Source organism: Acanthisitta chloris, unplaced genomic scaffold (assembly GCF_000695815.1).
Source record: "Acanthisitta chloris isolate BGI_N310 unplaced genomic scaffold, ASM69581v1 scaffold1974, whole genome shotgun sequence".
NCBI classification, from domain to species: domain Eukaryota; kingdom Metazoa; phylum Chordata; class Aves; order Passeriformes; family Acanthisittidae; genus Acanthisitta; species Acanthisitta chloris.
This window is the reverse complement of record NW_008670752.1, coordinates 32,951-48,003: the sequence shown is the minus strand read 5'-3', so window position 1 is coordinate 48,003 and position 15,053 is coordinate 32,951. Positions and strand designations below refer to the sequence as shown.

The 15,053-nt window shown below is 39.5% G+C and overlaps 1 protein-coding gene across 1 annotated transcript in view; it reads left to right on the top strand.

Moving 5' to 3' along the window:
* The first annotated feature begins 5,115 nt into the window (after window positions 1-5,115).
* The window catches only part of ASB14 (ankyrin repeat and SOCS box containing 14), a 15,149-nt gene continuing 5,211 nt past the window's right edge, over window positions 5,116-15,053 (top strand). Inside the window, exons 1-7 of the mRNA XM_009073770.1 lie at window positions 5,116-5,124; window positions 5,552-5,670; window positions 6,093-6,183; window positions 7,108-7,248; window positions 9,846-9,903; window positions 13,336-13,467; window positions 13,564-13,722. Of these exons, the coding sequence (XP_009072018.1) occupies window positions 5,116-5,124; window positions 5,552-5,670; window positions 6,093-6,183; window positions 7,108-7,248; window positions 9,846-9,903; window positions 13,336-13,467; window positions 13,564-13,722 (709 nt within the window). The remainder of the gene's footprint in view (window positions 5,125-5,551; window positions 5,671-6,092; window positions 6,184-7,107; window positions 7,249-9,845; window positions 9,904-13,335; window positions 13,468-13,563; window positions 13,723-15,053) is intronic.

The following is a 15,053-nucleotide window of genomic DNA, read 5'->3' as shown; positions in this document are numbered from 1 at the left end:
CCGGCACCAGGGTGGCTGTGCCTCGTAACGAAATGCTGATGTGTTGAAGGGTTTGGGTTGGTTTTCTGTTTGTGAGAATAGATTTCGTGTGTGGATCGAGAGCCCCAAGCTGAATAGGCCTGGGCTGGGAGAACACGTTAGGAGGGAGCGCAGGACTTTAGGAAATGGAGCTAAAATTTTCTCCCGCTGCTCCTGTTGTCTCCGCGTGTGGGGCTGTGCAGGGTAAGATAGCTCTGTGGTCTGAGAAAATGCTGCCTAAACTTTTCATGTGTTAAATCTGTGGAGTTTCTTGACATTTCCATTTGTACAAAAAAGCAGAAGCTCAGCAACAACCACCTGACGGCTGAGGGAGTTTCTGACGAGGAGGGTTTTATGCGCTGGGTGCAGGCACAGCGCGGCAGCACAGGGACTGTGTGAGCCACGTGGCAGGCTAATTACAGTTAAGGATTTTCCAAATCTCTGCTTTTTTTCTTTAGCCGCGAGAGTACATTAGTCTGGTGTTGAATCAAGTGCAACAAATGCTCCTCCGTGGGCCCGGGGAGCTTCTCCCTGGGTCCGGCGCGGCCGCAGGGCTTGTTGCGGCTCTTCCCCCCGCACCGAACGCGCCGTGTCCCCCACCGACCGCGCCGTGTCCCCGGGCCGTGCTGGGAACAGGCAGTGTCGTCCCGGCTCTCTGTAGCTGAGTTTTATAGCTTTTGAGGCATCCACTGCCGCCCGTTTTCGTGCACATCTAGCACATACCAGTGATTAAGGAAGTAGCTTTGAATTTCTGCTCCCCCGCGGGAACCTGTTGAAATGCGGCTGTGAGTAGTGTACGTCTCGTTTCCCGGTGAACTGGCCGCCAGTCCTCTGCGATAGCTGTACTCAGCCGCTGAAGGCGCTGTAGAGGGTTGTTTATCCGTTGAACCTGAGCCCAGTCAGACAACAGGGTTTTATTCTTGTCTTTATTTCCCTAATTATTTTTTCCCTGTTCTTAATCTGTTTTATACAAGATGGTCAAACTTTGGTTTCCTGGTGTCTTTAACTGTGGCTACCAATTTATATGCTCCACATCTTCATCCCACCCCAAGCCTAGGATTCTTATCTTGAGCCCATACCTGTCTGCACTTTCCTGTTGCCCAGCCCAACTACCCATAACTCTGGTCATAACCAAAGCTTCCACCTGCTTTGCTTGAGTCCCATATCCACCCCACCAAATTACAAGCCTTCCTCTAGTTGCTTCTGAAGATGCAGCCTTTGGCATACTGCAAGGCAGTATTATCCAGAGACCTCAGAGCTGCTGTGGTTTAAATGAGTAAATTACTGTCAAGCACCTGCTTGGTATTTACAGAGGCTCTTGATGTGGTGTTTCAGATAAGCATTTCCAGACAGGTGGCTGAGATGAAATTGTGCCCTGCTCTGCCTTAGGTAAATACATAAACCACTATTGCTAGGGTCTATTGATGGAGTGTATGCTTAAAAGCAGGGCATCCCCTCAGGTCACCGCAAGATTTTGAGCATCACAGAATAATTTGGTTAGTTTCCAATTTTACACTGGTTTTTTTTACAATATGATCATGCAGTTTCTTAACCTGTCCCTATGTGGAATAAAACTTTTAATGAGTACTTTGCACATAGAAAATAACTTGGTTTTTACTGATCAGATGGGCAAGGAGAAGGTAGTTGCACACAAGCCACAGAACAGGAAGGCTGTCTTAGGCCCCATCAGAGCAGGAAATGTGCCTAGGTCTGGTGCAGCCTGTCAGGGGGTTTAACAGGCCCTTTTTCTCGTGTTTTCTGTGTGCTGTACAGCTGAGAGATTAGCACTGTCAAAGATTTGTTCTGGAACCTTTACTTTTATACAGCATACTAATCTTGAGTTAATAAAACTGTTCCATCAGTTTCCACGATGGCAGAGTTTGTATTTACACACTTTCTGCTGAACTTTGCCATTTCATCATATACACTGTTTTTCTATATTCTGATAGCTAAGCTGTCATACCTGGACTATGGAAATTCCTGAGGTGACCTCATTTTACATCTTGTGTACATTCAGCCTAATACATGCTTCTCTTAAATTGCTTTTTGGACAGGATTGTCTTGCAGAATCTTGGTTTTGTTACAGTTTCAAGGTCCATCAACAAGATGGAGCACCAGGATGAAGCACCTCCCAATAAATGGACTTTGAGAACTTTGCTTCTTCCCACTATTGTACCTTCATCAGTCACATCTGATGTGTCACCATTACAGAAGAGACATTGACATACTGAAGATTCGATGACCAGCAAGAGGTGCTTAATCTGTTACTGTGAGTTTCACTTAATTCAAGACATGGTGAAATTCAAATGAAAGAGACATTGCACATTTGACATCTGACAAAGGAGCCATTCCCTGTTTAAACTTAGCTTGTGACTGAGTTACCACATGGCAAACAGCATTCTGTGATTTTTTTAAAATTTTAGTATTTAAAATGTTGTCTAATCATGTTGTATTTTATGCCTTGTCTTTCTTTTTTCTGTTCTTCATTTTTTTTCTTCCCATGTCATTTCATTCGTGTATAGAAGAAATAACTTTGTAGCCTTAGCTGTCGATTTCATAATATCCATCTGTATAAATTTGGTGTAGCCTGAAGGTCAGGATTATGAGACTCTTAATGGCTATTTGAGCCAATTGTTTTCCAAGAACAGATTAAGAATAAGTATATAGTTTAACCTGGGAAAAATAATTTCAAGGTGAGTGTTGTCTGTAAGTCAGAATATTTCAGAGTGCTTGTTCTTGGATCTGGAGTATTTGTGCAAATTCTCCTTTGTTTTCTAGAATTCCAGTGAGGAATGTGTTCATTAAATATTAAACCTGACTTCATAGTTTGTTAAATATTTATCATAGGTAACAGAGGAGGACATGAGAGGTTTGGTGACTACATGATTTCAGAACTTGAGGGAGGTGAAAGATTTTACGTTGAAGTTACAAGCATTCAGCAGTTTGGTGATGTTGTGGAGCAGTGTCTGGATGAATAGAATCAAACCCAGAAAACAAGAATGAACTTGGCAGTTTTCAGGTGTGAATGATGTGTATTATTAAGAGATTTAAGATGTAGCTGATAATTCAGTATATTCAGTTTTGTGGACTGTGGTTTTGGGTATGTCTTCTCTCCTTTATGCATCCATAAAAGTGTTTGTGGTGTTACTTTTTCCAATGGAAGTAAACTGGTTTTTCTCTTTTGCATCTGCTTTTTCTATTTGAAAGTAAATAAGAAGAGGTTTTTCCTCCAAAGGGGCTTTGAATATTTTCTGTAGTTGTTACATAGACATTGCACACTGGATCAGGTGGGTGCTTGTACTTCTGCTGGGCCTCTGTGACCAGTGAAGATGCATGTCAGCTTTGCCTGCAGCTGCTGGACTTGCACCTCACAGGCACAAGGGTTCTAGGAGTGAGATGTCGCACGATCGATCATAGCTGTCTCTGTGCTCTGTTGTTATGCAGCACAGCCATGCCCCACTTGGGGTACGTACCCAGCCTGGTGCTGTGGCTAATCCTGTGAAATTTTAGACTCTGAAGGCTGCTATTGTTACCTTAACTTGTGATCAGGCAGAGCTACAACTGAGATAGATTAGGAGGTCACAACTCCCTCCTCCCTGTTGCGAGAGATTACTGCCTCTTCGTATTTGCCTGTGTAACTTGACACGTAGATACTTTGTGAAGGTGAATAGGGTTAGTTTAAACACTTCTAATAGCAGCTTATTTTAGTCTAGGTCATTTTGTCAAGCTGGATTTGTGAGAACCTGTATACACAGCTAGGCTGGGAGTTTGAAGAGCTGGCAGCCTCTAATCAGAGGCCACTTGCTGAGTGTAGGAGCAATACCCTAGTGACCTCATTGAACAGCAGCCAGGAGAGCATGTTTGGAGTCTTGAGTTCAATCTCATGGAGAACATCTGGATTTGATTCCTTTATTTTTCTATCAAATGAAAATAAACAAGACTTTATCTTTCTTGAAATGCTTCAAACTTATTTTCGGACCACTTCTGACTGCTGCTTAGTTGCTTTAACCACCCCATGCCCTGTCCTTTAGCAGGCCATGTCCTACATGCTTTGCTGTGTTTGAGTTCTCACCAAGACTCTCAGTAATGTGCAGATGCTTCCTAACAACTCAGAATCTATTTCACATATGAGTTATAAAACACTGTCAGAGTTAGAGGGAAGGGAGAGGTTTTGTTGATCTAACCCATTTACCACCAGTTGTTACTTTAAAATACATTTAAGTTGCTGGACTTCAAGAAAGTTCAAACTGCTAAAACTGCTATGATTTAGAAGGAGAGAATGTACTACTTGTTCTGGTTTTCTACTTTCTTCTGTCTGTTTGATTTACCACACAAAATTTTATTCCATGGTGATGCAGTCATTGCCAGGACTTCAGAGGTACTTAGTGAGAAGTCATATAACATTTTTTATGCTATGTGTTGTTCCTAAGGGTGTTCTTGCTGTAGTTCAGGCTGACAATCAACGTGAAGAGCTCAGTCCTTGACCTTGTTTGCATCTTTTGTGAACTGTTGCAAAGAAAATCTCCACATTGTGGCAGCATTCAGCCCCACTGGAGATGCTTTCCACAATCATCTGGGACAATTTCCATCACTCATCAACTGCTGCACTATTGATTGGTTCCAGGTATGTGAAAATATTTATTATTTCCTCAAAAAGCTACTTCAATTTTCTCACGCTCTGTATTTTTATGTCCCATTAGATTTTCTTTTGTCTTCTTTTTAGAAGTACTCTGTGTTTTTCAAGATTTTAAACCAGCACAGGCGTTTTTGGTAATATTTTGGGAGCTCTTTGCTGTGCAATCTCATTATTTCTACAACTAAATATACATCAGTTTTATTGGTACAGATTTTTCATTGCTGAAGTAGTGAATAGTCTTAGTTTGATGATGGTAATTTGTCATTTTATTACACAATGTGTATGTTGTAAAGGACTAGAGAAACCATTTCAATGGGATTGTAAAATGGTCTTAATTGCTGCTGCCTGCTAAGCAAGTCATTCATCATAGGAATGACTAGGGAATACAAATCCTGTTGTTTATCAGTAGATCTTTTATAGTGGAGTAAAACTTGGAAAATGACTGTAGTTAACGATCCTCGATGCCAATGGTATTGCTCTCCATAAAGTGCAATTAGCACTATAGTTTGACCCTGTGCTCATGTCAGTTAAATTTTTTGCCAAAGGATGTCACAGACACAGAAATGTTTGGACAGAATGACAATGTGTAGTTTTGAACTAGAAGATTAGCTATGAGTTACCAGAAAAGACTGCATGGGTGGTAACCTTGCTGCCTGACCTAACCCTTATATCAGTTCACTGTTCTTGAAACACACTGTGGCTTACTTTGGTGTTTTGAATGGTAAAAATTGATTTCAAAGTATGAAGGCTGCTAACAGCTGAATTCTGCAAATGCTTTTCTCCTTACTTCTCCCTCAGCCGTGGCCTGAAGATGCCCTTGAACGTGTAGCTGATAAGTGAGTGGTGAGAAAGACATAAGAGTTGTCATAATTTTTACATGTATTTTTTTTATTTTAGCCTTCTGATACAGCAATTGTCAGAATAAGGAAAAATCCTCCATCTGGTGTCAAACTTGTCATGGCTGCTGGCTGTGGCATAAGAGAAGAAAAATCTGAAAAAATTGCAAATCCTTCAGGGTAAAGTGGCAGACAATGGTTTGAAATTGAAATGTAATTCCTGTTCTTCTCAACACTTGTTCAATAAACAAGATCAGCCAAGGTACATTAAAATAGACAAGTACTTTTAGACTCTACCCATCATTTCACTGAAAACTTCAAGAATTCCTTATTTTCCAAATTTTGTAATGTGCAAAGAGAACTCCTTTAATTTGCTTGACTTGTATATTGATAATAGGCAATACATTACTTCCCTGAGGAACTGTTTACTTTTTGGCTTTAAGTATGATTGGAAGGAAATGTTTGCTCTGGTTTGGCATCTCAGGGAGACACAAGGTCATCAGTATTAAATATGCATGAGTTGTAATTCAAAGAGATTTGTCATTTTTTGTTTGTGTGTTTGTTTTAAAGCTTGAAAAGGTATTCCCTACTGTATTTTGTAGATTTTTGGATTACTGGACTACGAGCCAGAAAATGCTTGGCAGCATCAATTTCTTGAAGGAATTGAGAAACTGTTCCCAGAAACCTATTTCAGTAAGGCTTCTGTCTAATTTTTCAGTGATTTTAACATGTAGACACTTTTTCTTGCAGAGGAAAAAAAAGAAAATTAGAAAATGCTGCATATTTGTCCCAAATGAGTCAGTTTCTGTTATCCCCAAGGATCTTCACAAGATGATAGGGCATCCCCACAGGATGGGTATGGTCATGGCAAGTGACTCAAACTTCCTCAGAGTGAGCCTTGTACTTGGCGTTTCAGGTTTTAGAATTCTCTTTTGGAATTTCTGAGGTTTATATGCATCCTGTCTTCTGCTGGAATGAAACGTCCTTCTGTGCACGATGGTTCCTAAGTTGGCTATTTGAGGACAGCATCTCATCAAAAGGCAAAATAACACATAGGGAACTGTATCAGAGTAAACACACTGTCTTGTGTCCATTATCCTGTGTCCAAAAATAGCCATAAGCAGGTGCCTTGGAAGGAGCTAGACAAACTTAATGTCCCTTTTTGGCAAGGTGCTTTGCCCCTTATAAAACTGGGCCCCAAAAGTAGGCACAAGCAATTTAGGTTTTGTCTTACATTGCTAGAAATACTTTTGTATAATGATCCCCAACAGCTGTGTCTTGAGGAAAGCTAGCAAGTGATGAAGTGTGTTTTACACAAGGGACTGCATAAATTAAGGCTTCTCTGTGACTGTAATGCTCTTAGCACTTAGGGATCTGCCACATGGAAGATAAAGCAAATGCATGATTATAAAGGATAAGGATAGGATTAGGATGAAAATGGGAAAAGACCACAAATGGTGATAGGAAAATCAAAAGAAATGAGCAGTGATTTCTGTAACAGTTATAAAATGAATAGGTCTTTCCTGTTTCATTGTGTAGAGCAATGGTGATCAATCAGTGTGATTTGAAAGTGTCAGCCACAAGACTCTGATGAGCTGTAATGCTTTTGCTATCCAGGAAGCTGTCAGGCAGAAGATTGGGACTGAATACTTGACTAATCCAGAGTTTGATCCACAAGTGGTGGCTAAAGCTTCCTCGGCAGCAGAGGGTTTATGCAAATGGATTATGGGAGTGGAAGTGTCTGGCAAGGTGTCAAAGGTGTGTTTCCTAGTCCCTCACTGCTATGAAATCTTCCCTTTGCTTGGTGTATTCACCCTAAGCATTGTACTAAATAATAAAAGTTACAAAAATGTACTATAAGCACTTGTGTATTGCTTGTAATTGAATAGGAGATTGAACCCAAGAAGGAGTGTTTAAAAGAGGCACAGGAGTCCCTAGCAAAGACAATGACACTCTTGTTTTCTTTGATCAGGAGGAGTAAATTCCTGGGGTTTTTTATTCACATAATCAGGACTTCTGGTTGCAACAACCTAGATGTTAGCAAATAGGCAAATAGCCAATGCAAAAGTTTCCATGTTTCCTGCCTGTGCTTTCTCTTGAGGTTGGATGACTCTGTTCAGACCTGGATGATTTGCACAAATTCCATGTAAGCAGTCTAGGGATACAAACAGTTCCTGCACAGCTCTGTCCTGGGATCTCAGATGACTTGAATTGCAGTTAGATTCTGTGGCAGCTGGACCAGAATTCTTGTAGAGCTGTCAAAAAGTCACATACAAACTGTTTAATTAGGTGACTATTCAGATTTTAATGCATCTTGGAGTAATTACAAAGCTGGTAGAATCATAGGAAGGCATCAAGTCCTGGAAACAAGTTGTACCTAAATTAGTTGGGCTTAAAAACAAAACAAGCCACACAGGAAAACAAATAAAAGTGAGATAATTTTGTTCTGTTGCTCACAAAACAGTTGTGCATTTTTATTTAGCTTTAAAGATGCTACTGTAAATACTTGATATTTGCATATAGATTGTTTCTATCAGTAGATCTGAATGTAATGTAGTATTTTGGTTTGGGTTTTTTTTGAAGCTGCAAAATCAGTCATAAAGGAACCTGATGCCTATGTTTGCCTACTCTGCAAGACAAGTGAGTGCAAAAGAGTCTTATCTACCCTGGTCATTCTACTAACTTCATCATTGCTTTGAGGCTCAGCGTGGATGAAGCAGTCCAGCACTGGATCAGGAGAGGTGTGGCATTGCTCTGCCAGCTGGGTGAGTAGCTCTGGACAGTTCAGACAGACTTCACCAGACCCTGTTCTTTTTGTTGGCTTACAGAGGAGGTGGAACGTACTGTGTAAAAGAAACTCACACAAGGCACGCAAATACTTCCTGATCCTCAATATTTTGTCTTAATTAAGAATGTATTATTATTAGTGTCTTTAGAATCTCTAAGCAATACAGCAAGGATTCTAGCTCTTAGCAATATTATTAATGTGTGTGGACATCTATTTTATGAATTAGTTGAATGTCACAAAATATATCTGAATGGCAAATGCAAGTGTCTGCACTTTCTGAGAGAAACATTGCAGGTAATAAACTTGAAGCATTACGAGTGCTGAATTATGTCAGTAGGTAGTAAGTTTTGGGATTTCAGTCTGGACTTGTATACAGACTGCTTTGTGAGAAACCATTTAACTACGTGTAGTAGGTACTTCTGGTGCCTTCCCCAGCAAATTAACCTCTTCAGGGTGTAATTCAGATATCTTGATTTTTGTAAGGGTTTTTTTTCAGATAGTTCCCATGAAGAATAAATGATAAATTTTTCCTTATGACCACCAGCCGTAAAATGCGTTTCTCTGTTGCACCAGAGAAGCAGTTCAGTTCAAATACCTCCACTGATTCTGCACTTCTGTTTTCTTTAAAAATAAATAAAACAAAATCCACTCAAACATTCTTTCAAGATCTCCTCTAGAAAAGAGCTGTTTCCACCTTCCACCCAGAAACAGTCATCATCACTTATTTGTACAGATCCCTCTGTAAGACACAGTAGGAGTAACTGAAGCACACAAAAGCCTCACTCCATCCTACCATCACTATTGCAACTAGGCATCTCTGTCCTTCGTGTCCCTCCTTGTTGTGTTACACCAGTGTAAATTTGTCTTGCTGGAATTGCTGTTCCTTTTAAAAGGAAATGTTTATTTTTCATTCGCTTTTCTGTTTTATATTGATGTGAATTGTGATTAAGCTATTAGAAACATAATGATTTTAATAGAGTTTTTGCTAATTTTATTTGCTTGTTTATGTTTACTTTTATTGTTTATCTTTTTATGGTGTCTTGCTCCTTTAAGTAAACTCCTAAAACTATTGTCCCTTTTCTTTCTTAAGAGAACACGAAAGAATTTTCTTGTCACAATGTAAGTTGCTGCTATAGTTCTGAAATTCTCATTGCAAAATCAAAAGGTTTTTACAAGGAAACTGGACTTTTAATTCCTTCTTTTGCTGATACCATTTGTCAAGTCAGTTTGTTAAACATAACTGACCTGTGTGAAAGAAACATGGAGAAAGTCCCAGAGTATCTCATGATCGGGTATTTATAGTGAGCTATTAATGGACATTGCTCTACCAAGATCATTTTCAACTTAATAATCACTTCTGCAAAGTGTGAGGTCTTCCCTCTTTCACAAGGTGAGAAAAACCAGGGTATTTTCTCAATTTATATGGAATTAATAAGTCTTTTTACAAGAAAACAAATAGTCTAGACTTGAAATGTGTATGTACTCACTGTGCCATAGTCTAATCAATTGCTAACAGTTACTTGTCTGAATGTGTTGCTAATATATCTCTTTTCTTCTCCATGTGCAGTTAACAGAGCAAGGCCCTGCAGTCACACATTGCATGGAGCAGGTAACTGATGATGCAGGTGTGCTGTGAGTTCCTGCTGCCAAACTTCAGGATGTTTCTAGAATTATCCCAAACTTTGTAAGTGGCGTGTTGACAACTTCCTTAAATTTATTGTGCTCATTCATTTTGCCAATTTATTTATTTGCTTCAGTTTTGCTTATTCATTGTATTTTATTTTGCCCTGTAGTTTTGGTGAGGTTTTTTTATCAGGCCAACTCTCTTGAAAGACAGAAGGGAAAGTTTTGATAAGGTAAAACAGGTGAGAGGTTTGAGCCTAAGAAAACATCTGTGTTTTTATTCTATAACAAGATGTAACTGAATATACAAAGAGCAGTGTGACTGCTTAAGCATGTCCCAGTGTACATCTACAGCCATCATACTGTTTAATGAGCAGTCTGATCATGAAGAAGTTTTTATGATTTCTTCTTAAATTTTAACATTTAGACCTAACAGATAGTATCAACTGGATTTATTTCTGTGTTCCATTTTTTCTCTGGCAACCTTGAAAGGATTAAAATATTTTAATCGAACCCTTTCCATTTTGAGAAGTTTTATGTGGTTTTGTTTGGTTTGTATTTTTTAAACTAATGCTATTCTTAAGCTTTTCATTGTTGTTGGTATTACCTCACTTGTCATTACACCAGTGTGTTTTATTTCTGCCTGTGTTTGGATATATCTTGTTGCAGTATTTGGGTATATCCCTTGTGAGTATTAGAAAGGACCAGGTGAGGAATGGTGAAGAATGCACAACTGTAGGTTTGTCTGTTGTACCTGGCAGTAGATTGTGTACATAAGGTGGTAAAGTTTGGTGTTTATTCAAGTGTGGAGTTGGATGTTGTTTCAGTGGATGGCTGGGGCACATAACAGCACAAATCTGCATTACTTTCCTGCCTACAAGATATCACCCCAACAATGTCTTTGTTGAAGCAGTTTGAACAAAAGCTGTTATTGAAAGATTTCGTCCTTCACTTGTCCTTCCCTTCCAGGCCCTCTGTGAACAAATAGGAAAAGCATCCTGTGTCCTATTGCACATCTGGTTTCCTGCTAAGGAAACATCAGAGCACAGTTGTGATGATCTTTGAGTGTCTAAACAATTTAATAAGAGGGAATGAGTGTCTCTCTGAAAGCTAAGTTTGGCCTGGTTTTGTTGCTTTCTAGTAAGTATTGCCAGGACAAGTAGCTATTCTGTATGTTTGGTCTGTGGAACAGAAAAAAGCTAGGACATGCTATGGGAGTAGAAAACCTTTACTCTGTTCTAAATAGAATAGGTCCCCTCAGCACAGACCTAAACCCTTGGGAGGAGGCTGAAGCTTGAGATGGAGAAGTTCCAGTTAATTTATTTTAAACTACGTTTCGTTTCTCTCGATACTCAAACAGTGATTGCTATTTCTCTTGCTCCAGATTTAACCTGAAGATCTAACATCTGCTTCCAATCCAAGGCAGTGTTTCCTCACGAGGGGCAACCCAGGCTGTGTGGATTTGCCATGTATAGTTCTATGTATGTGTTCCATGATGACTCTGATGAAGAAATCCCTACCCAACAAGCTATTCAGGAAAGCTTACAAGGCAGGCATAAAGCTGAAAGGAGTGGCAGTGCAACAGAGGGTGAAAGGTAGTGAGTTATTACTTCTATTTTGGGTGTTTTCTTGGCATTATTGTAAACATGTAGTAACCTTCTTTTCCTTTGTGACTCCCCATGTTGTATTGTGCTGACCTCATCTCATGGATACTGGAAACCACTGGTAGCTCACTGGTTCTGAGTTCTCCCTGAAAAATATATCCATTGCCTTGAAAATATGGAATGTATGAAACTTTGAGGTGATGTTTTACCATCATTATCTAAATGAGTACAAGGGTTAATGAAGAAGATAAGTAGTTGATGTAAAAATGGATTGGTGTGGTTGCTTTCCCTCACCTTAGTATTTAATTATTGGCTTTTGTGTGAAAAATTCAGTGCTTACAGTGTCAGGGGAAGACCAACAAAAAAAAGTGTTTAATGTGGCAACCCTGACAAAACCTGTGTTAAAGAACTCTGACATATAGTCTAGACTTGAATATTGAAATTAAAGTATAATTATATGCTGAACTTCACATTAACTTTTACTTCTCACTTTGTTCTGTCTGTGCAGTTTCCTGTACACTGCAAGTAAAGAACATGGACAGATAATTGCAGCAATTCGGACAGTTAAGTACAAATGCACCAACTAAGCCTATACCCCTAGGAACTGCTGAGCAAGGGCTACATTTTAGGGCTTGGATCACCTGATTTAAGTGCAGTTTTCCCTTATATAGTTTTGGGAGGAGTAAGGCAACTGGAAACAGGACATCCAAAAGCTAACTGATTAGATAGGATCATGGTAATGGGATGGGTTCAAGTGTCACTCCTTTCAGAATTTCCAGTGCTTCATCTCCTGGAATTAGAGGGAAATTCCAGGCCTTTCTTTCAAAATAAGCCATTTTGAAGTATTAATTTGCCACTTTGCAAGTTGAAATCCCTTCTCTACTTGCAGAGTGTTCTAGTATTGGTCCTTAACTTCAAAACTTTAGTGTATTCCAGTATCAGATGCTCTTAGTCTGCTCCTCTGAAACTTCCACCTTTTGTGGTATAATCAATTTATATATTGAATTCCAGAGAGAGCTAAACAATGAGCATAAGTAGGACAGTTGTTTGGACAGTTGTTGAGCAGTGGGAATCTTCTGTGCAGTCCTTACATGTGTCTAGAGATAGTAATGGAGTGGGAATCAAGAAACCAAGAATTTTTTCTGGAACAGCACATACTATTAATGATCTGTGCATGATGGAGAATGTGTCTAAACTCTAGTTACACTTGCTGTCTGGCCTTATATGAATATGTAATTCTCCCGTAAGTACAACAACCTCAGCAGCAGAGCTGAGAGCAGTCTGTCCCCTCACCCTATAGCTGTAACTAGCAGAAGAGCAGGAACCAGAGCTCTACTTAAACAGGCTTTCCAGACCAAGAAAGTTTTGCTGCTTCTTGATGAGATATAAAATTGAAAACATAAACACTTATTTTGATTAAAGATACAATAATATTGTGAGTAAAAGTAGGAACAACAAGATAGGTCTCATTTCCGTTAAATCAGTTTCATTTTACTTTTGCCAGCCTAAATATTTTTTCCTATAGTTTCACTAGGACACCTGTTTATACATAAAACTTTCATGCACTATTGATTGATCATCAGAGGATTGTATTTTAATGATTTTAGCCATGTTATTTTAAGTAAGTTTTTTTCAATGTATAATTCAGAACACTTTGTGAATCAATGTTGATCATTGATTGTTCAATCACCTTCTGAGAAAAAAATTGCTCTGACAAAGCAAGTTGTTTATTCTAGACACATTGATAGGAGAAATGGCACTCAATATATTAGCTGCCTGAATTTTGTTTTATGGTGAGGAATGAGACGTGTGTGTCTTAAAATATCACAGGCCAAGAAGAGGCCTTGATGAAGTTGGTGAGGCACAGCTTTGCTTTTGAAGAAGCAGATCAGCAAGGATGGCTTCCTGTGCATGAAGCTGCAGCACAGCTCAATAAGAACATCCTTGAAATAACTTTGAAAGGTACAGAGTCCTTCTGGTTTTCCACCAAAAAGTTTTACAAAATCAAGTTCTGTGAATCACCCAACTTCCCATGTGTTCTGCTTTTCTGTGTTTCAGCCTCCCGTGCCGTGACGTGGGAACAGACCACTCTGAAAGGAGAGACACCTCTCGTGGTGGCAGTGGGAAAATGCTTTGTGGACAATGTGCGTTTTCTCCTGCTCAATGGCTGCAATCCCAACGTCAGGAACGAAGAGGGAGATTCTCCTTTAGTTATAGGTGAATACCTTTCTTTCAGGGATGGGGAGGTGAGGGAATGAGGTGAGATTGTAGTTAGACATTTTAGGTTTCAATTTGCCATATTCAACATCTAAAATATTTCACTATAAGGAGACAAAAATGTTAATCTCAGCATTGAATGTGTCCCTGTCTGTTTTTCTTAGATGATTTCAAGGCTTTAAATGAGCTGACAGTTCCAAGCTAGGGACTGTCACCAAAAAGTTCTGATAATTATTTCTTAATTAAACTGAATTATGGGAAACAGAACTAGGAGCAACTAAATATTTTTCCACAAAGTCTGATTCAATGCAGGGAGCTCCAGATGTTGACCACGTACCATGTTCCATTCCTCAGTTGCAAAGAGTTTGAAGTTCAGGTTGAATGGACATTTTTTCCCTCAAAGAATCAATTAGCTTCCTCCATGAAATGCAGAGTGTCATCCTCTGCTTTCCTTGGCATCATTTATGCATGGAACCAGATAACCAGGTCCTTCTGCTTCTTTGTGCTATTACTGTCCTTCATGTCTGCAGGCAGAAATCATTTATATTCTCTGCCTACTTTTTACCTCTGTCATTGCATCAGCTTCTCTTTCTCCAAACCCATAATTGGTTTTGATTTTCAAGCAGACACCAGTGTTTGTTCTAATTCAGCCATGGCTGGCATTGATCCAAGTATGACAAGTGAAGAAGTGAGCCCAGCCAGAATTCTCCATTTGCCTCTCTTTCACTTTTTGTGTTTGAAGAATAAGGTCCCATACCTAGGATGGTCCTAGTGTGGTCCCATACCCACACTCTCTGTGTGGGTATTTATTGTGTGGCCACTTCCATTTGATCATGCACAAGAACTGTAATTCTTGATTTGTAAAGCAATTGTATTTTGCCAAAATGCTTTTCAAAATGGTCTGTGTTCAGTTCCTTTGCTTCCTTCAGCTTGGGCTCTGACAACATCATTCTTACTGAATCTGAGCCCAAAAAAAGGAAAGCATGTTGTCATTATCTAAGCTTGTTTCTTGAACAAAGCTGTATGTTTTTCCATATTGGAAGGGTGTTTTTTTTCAAAACTATTGTTAAAGGAAGTAGAAAAAATCCTCCCAACCATCTGTAGGACCCCCAGTCCATCCTTGTGAAATGGCTGAAGCTTCTCAGGGCCACCTGCTTGAGAAAGGTGTAGAGAATTCCTAGATAGTTTTGAAGTGCACGACAGTAAAATGCACCATCCCCCAAGAAGGTGATGTATGGGATTCATCTGAAGCAGCTGCATAAGTTACAGTCAGTGGGACATCACAGCTTACAGTGTGCTGTCAGTGGTATCTCAAGCAGCTGTGGCACACG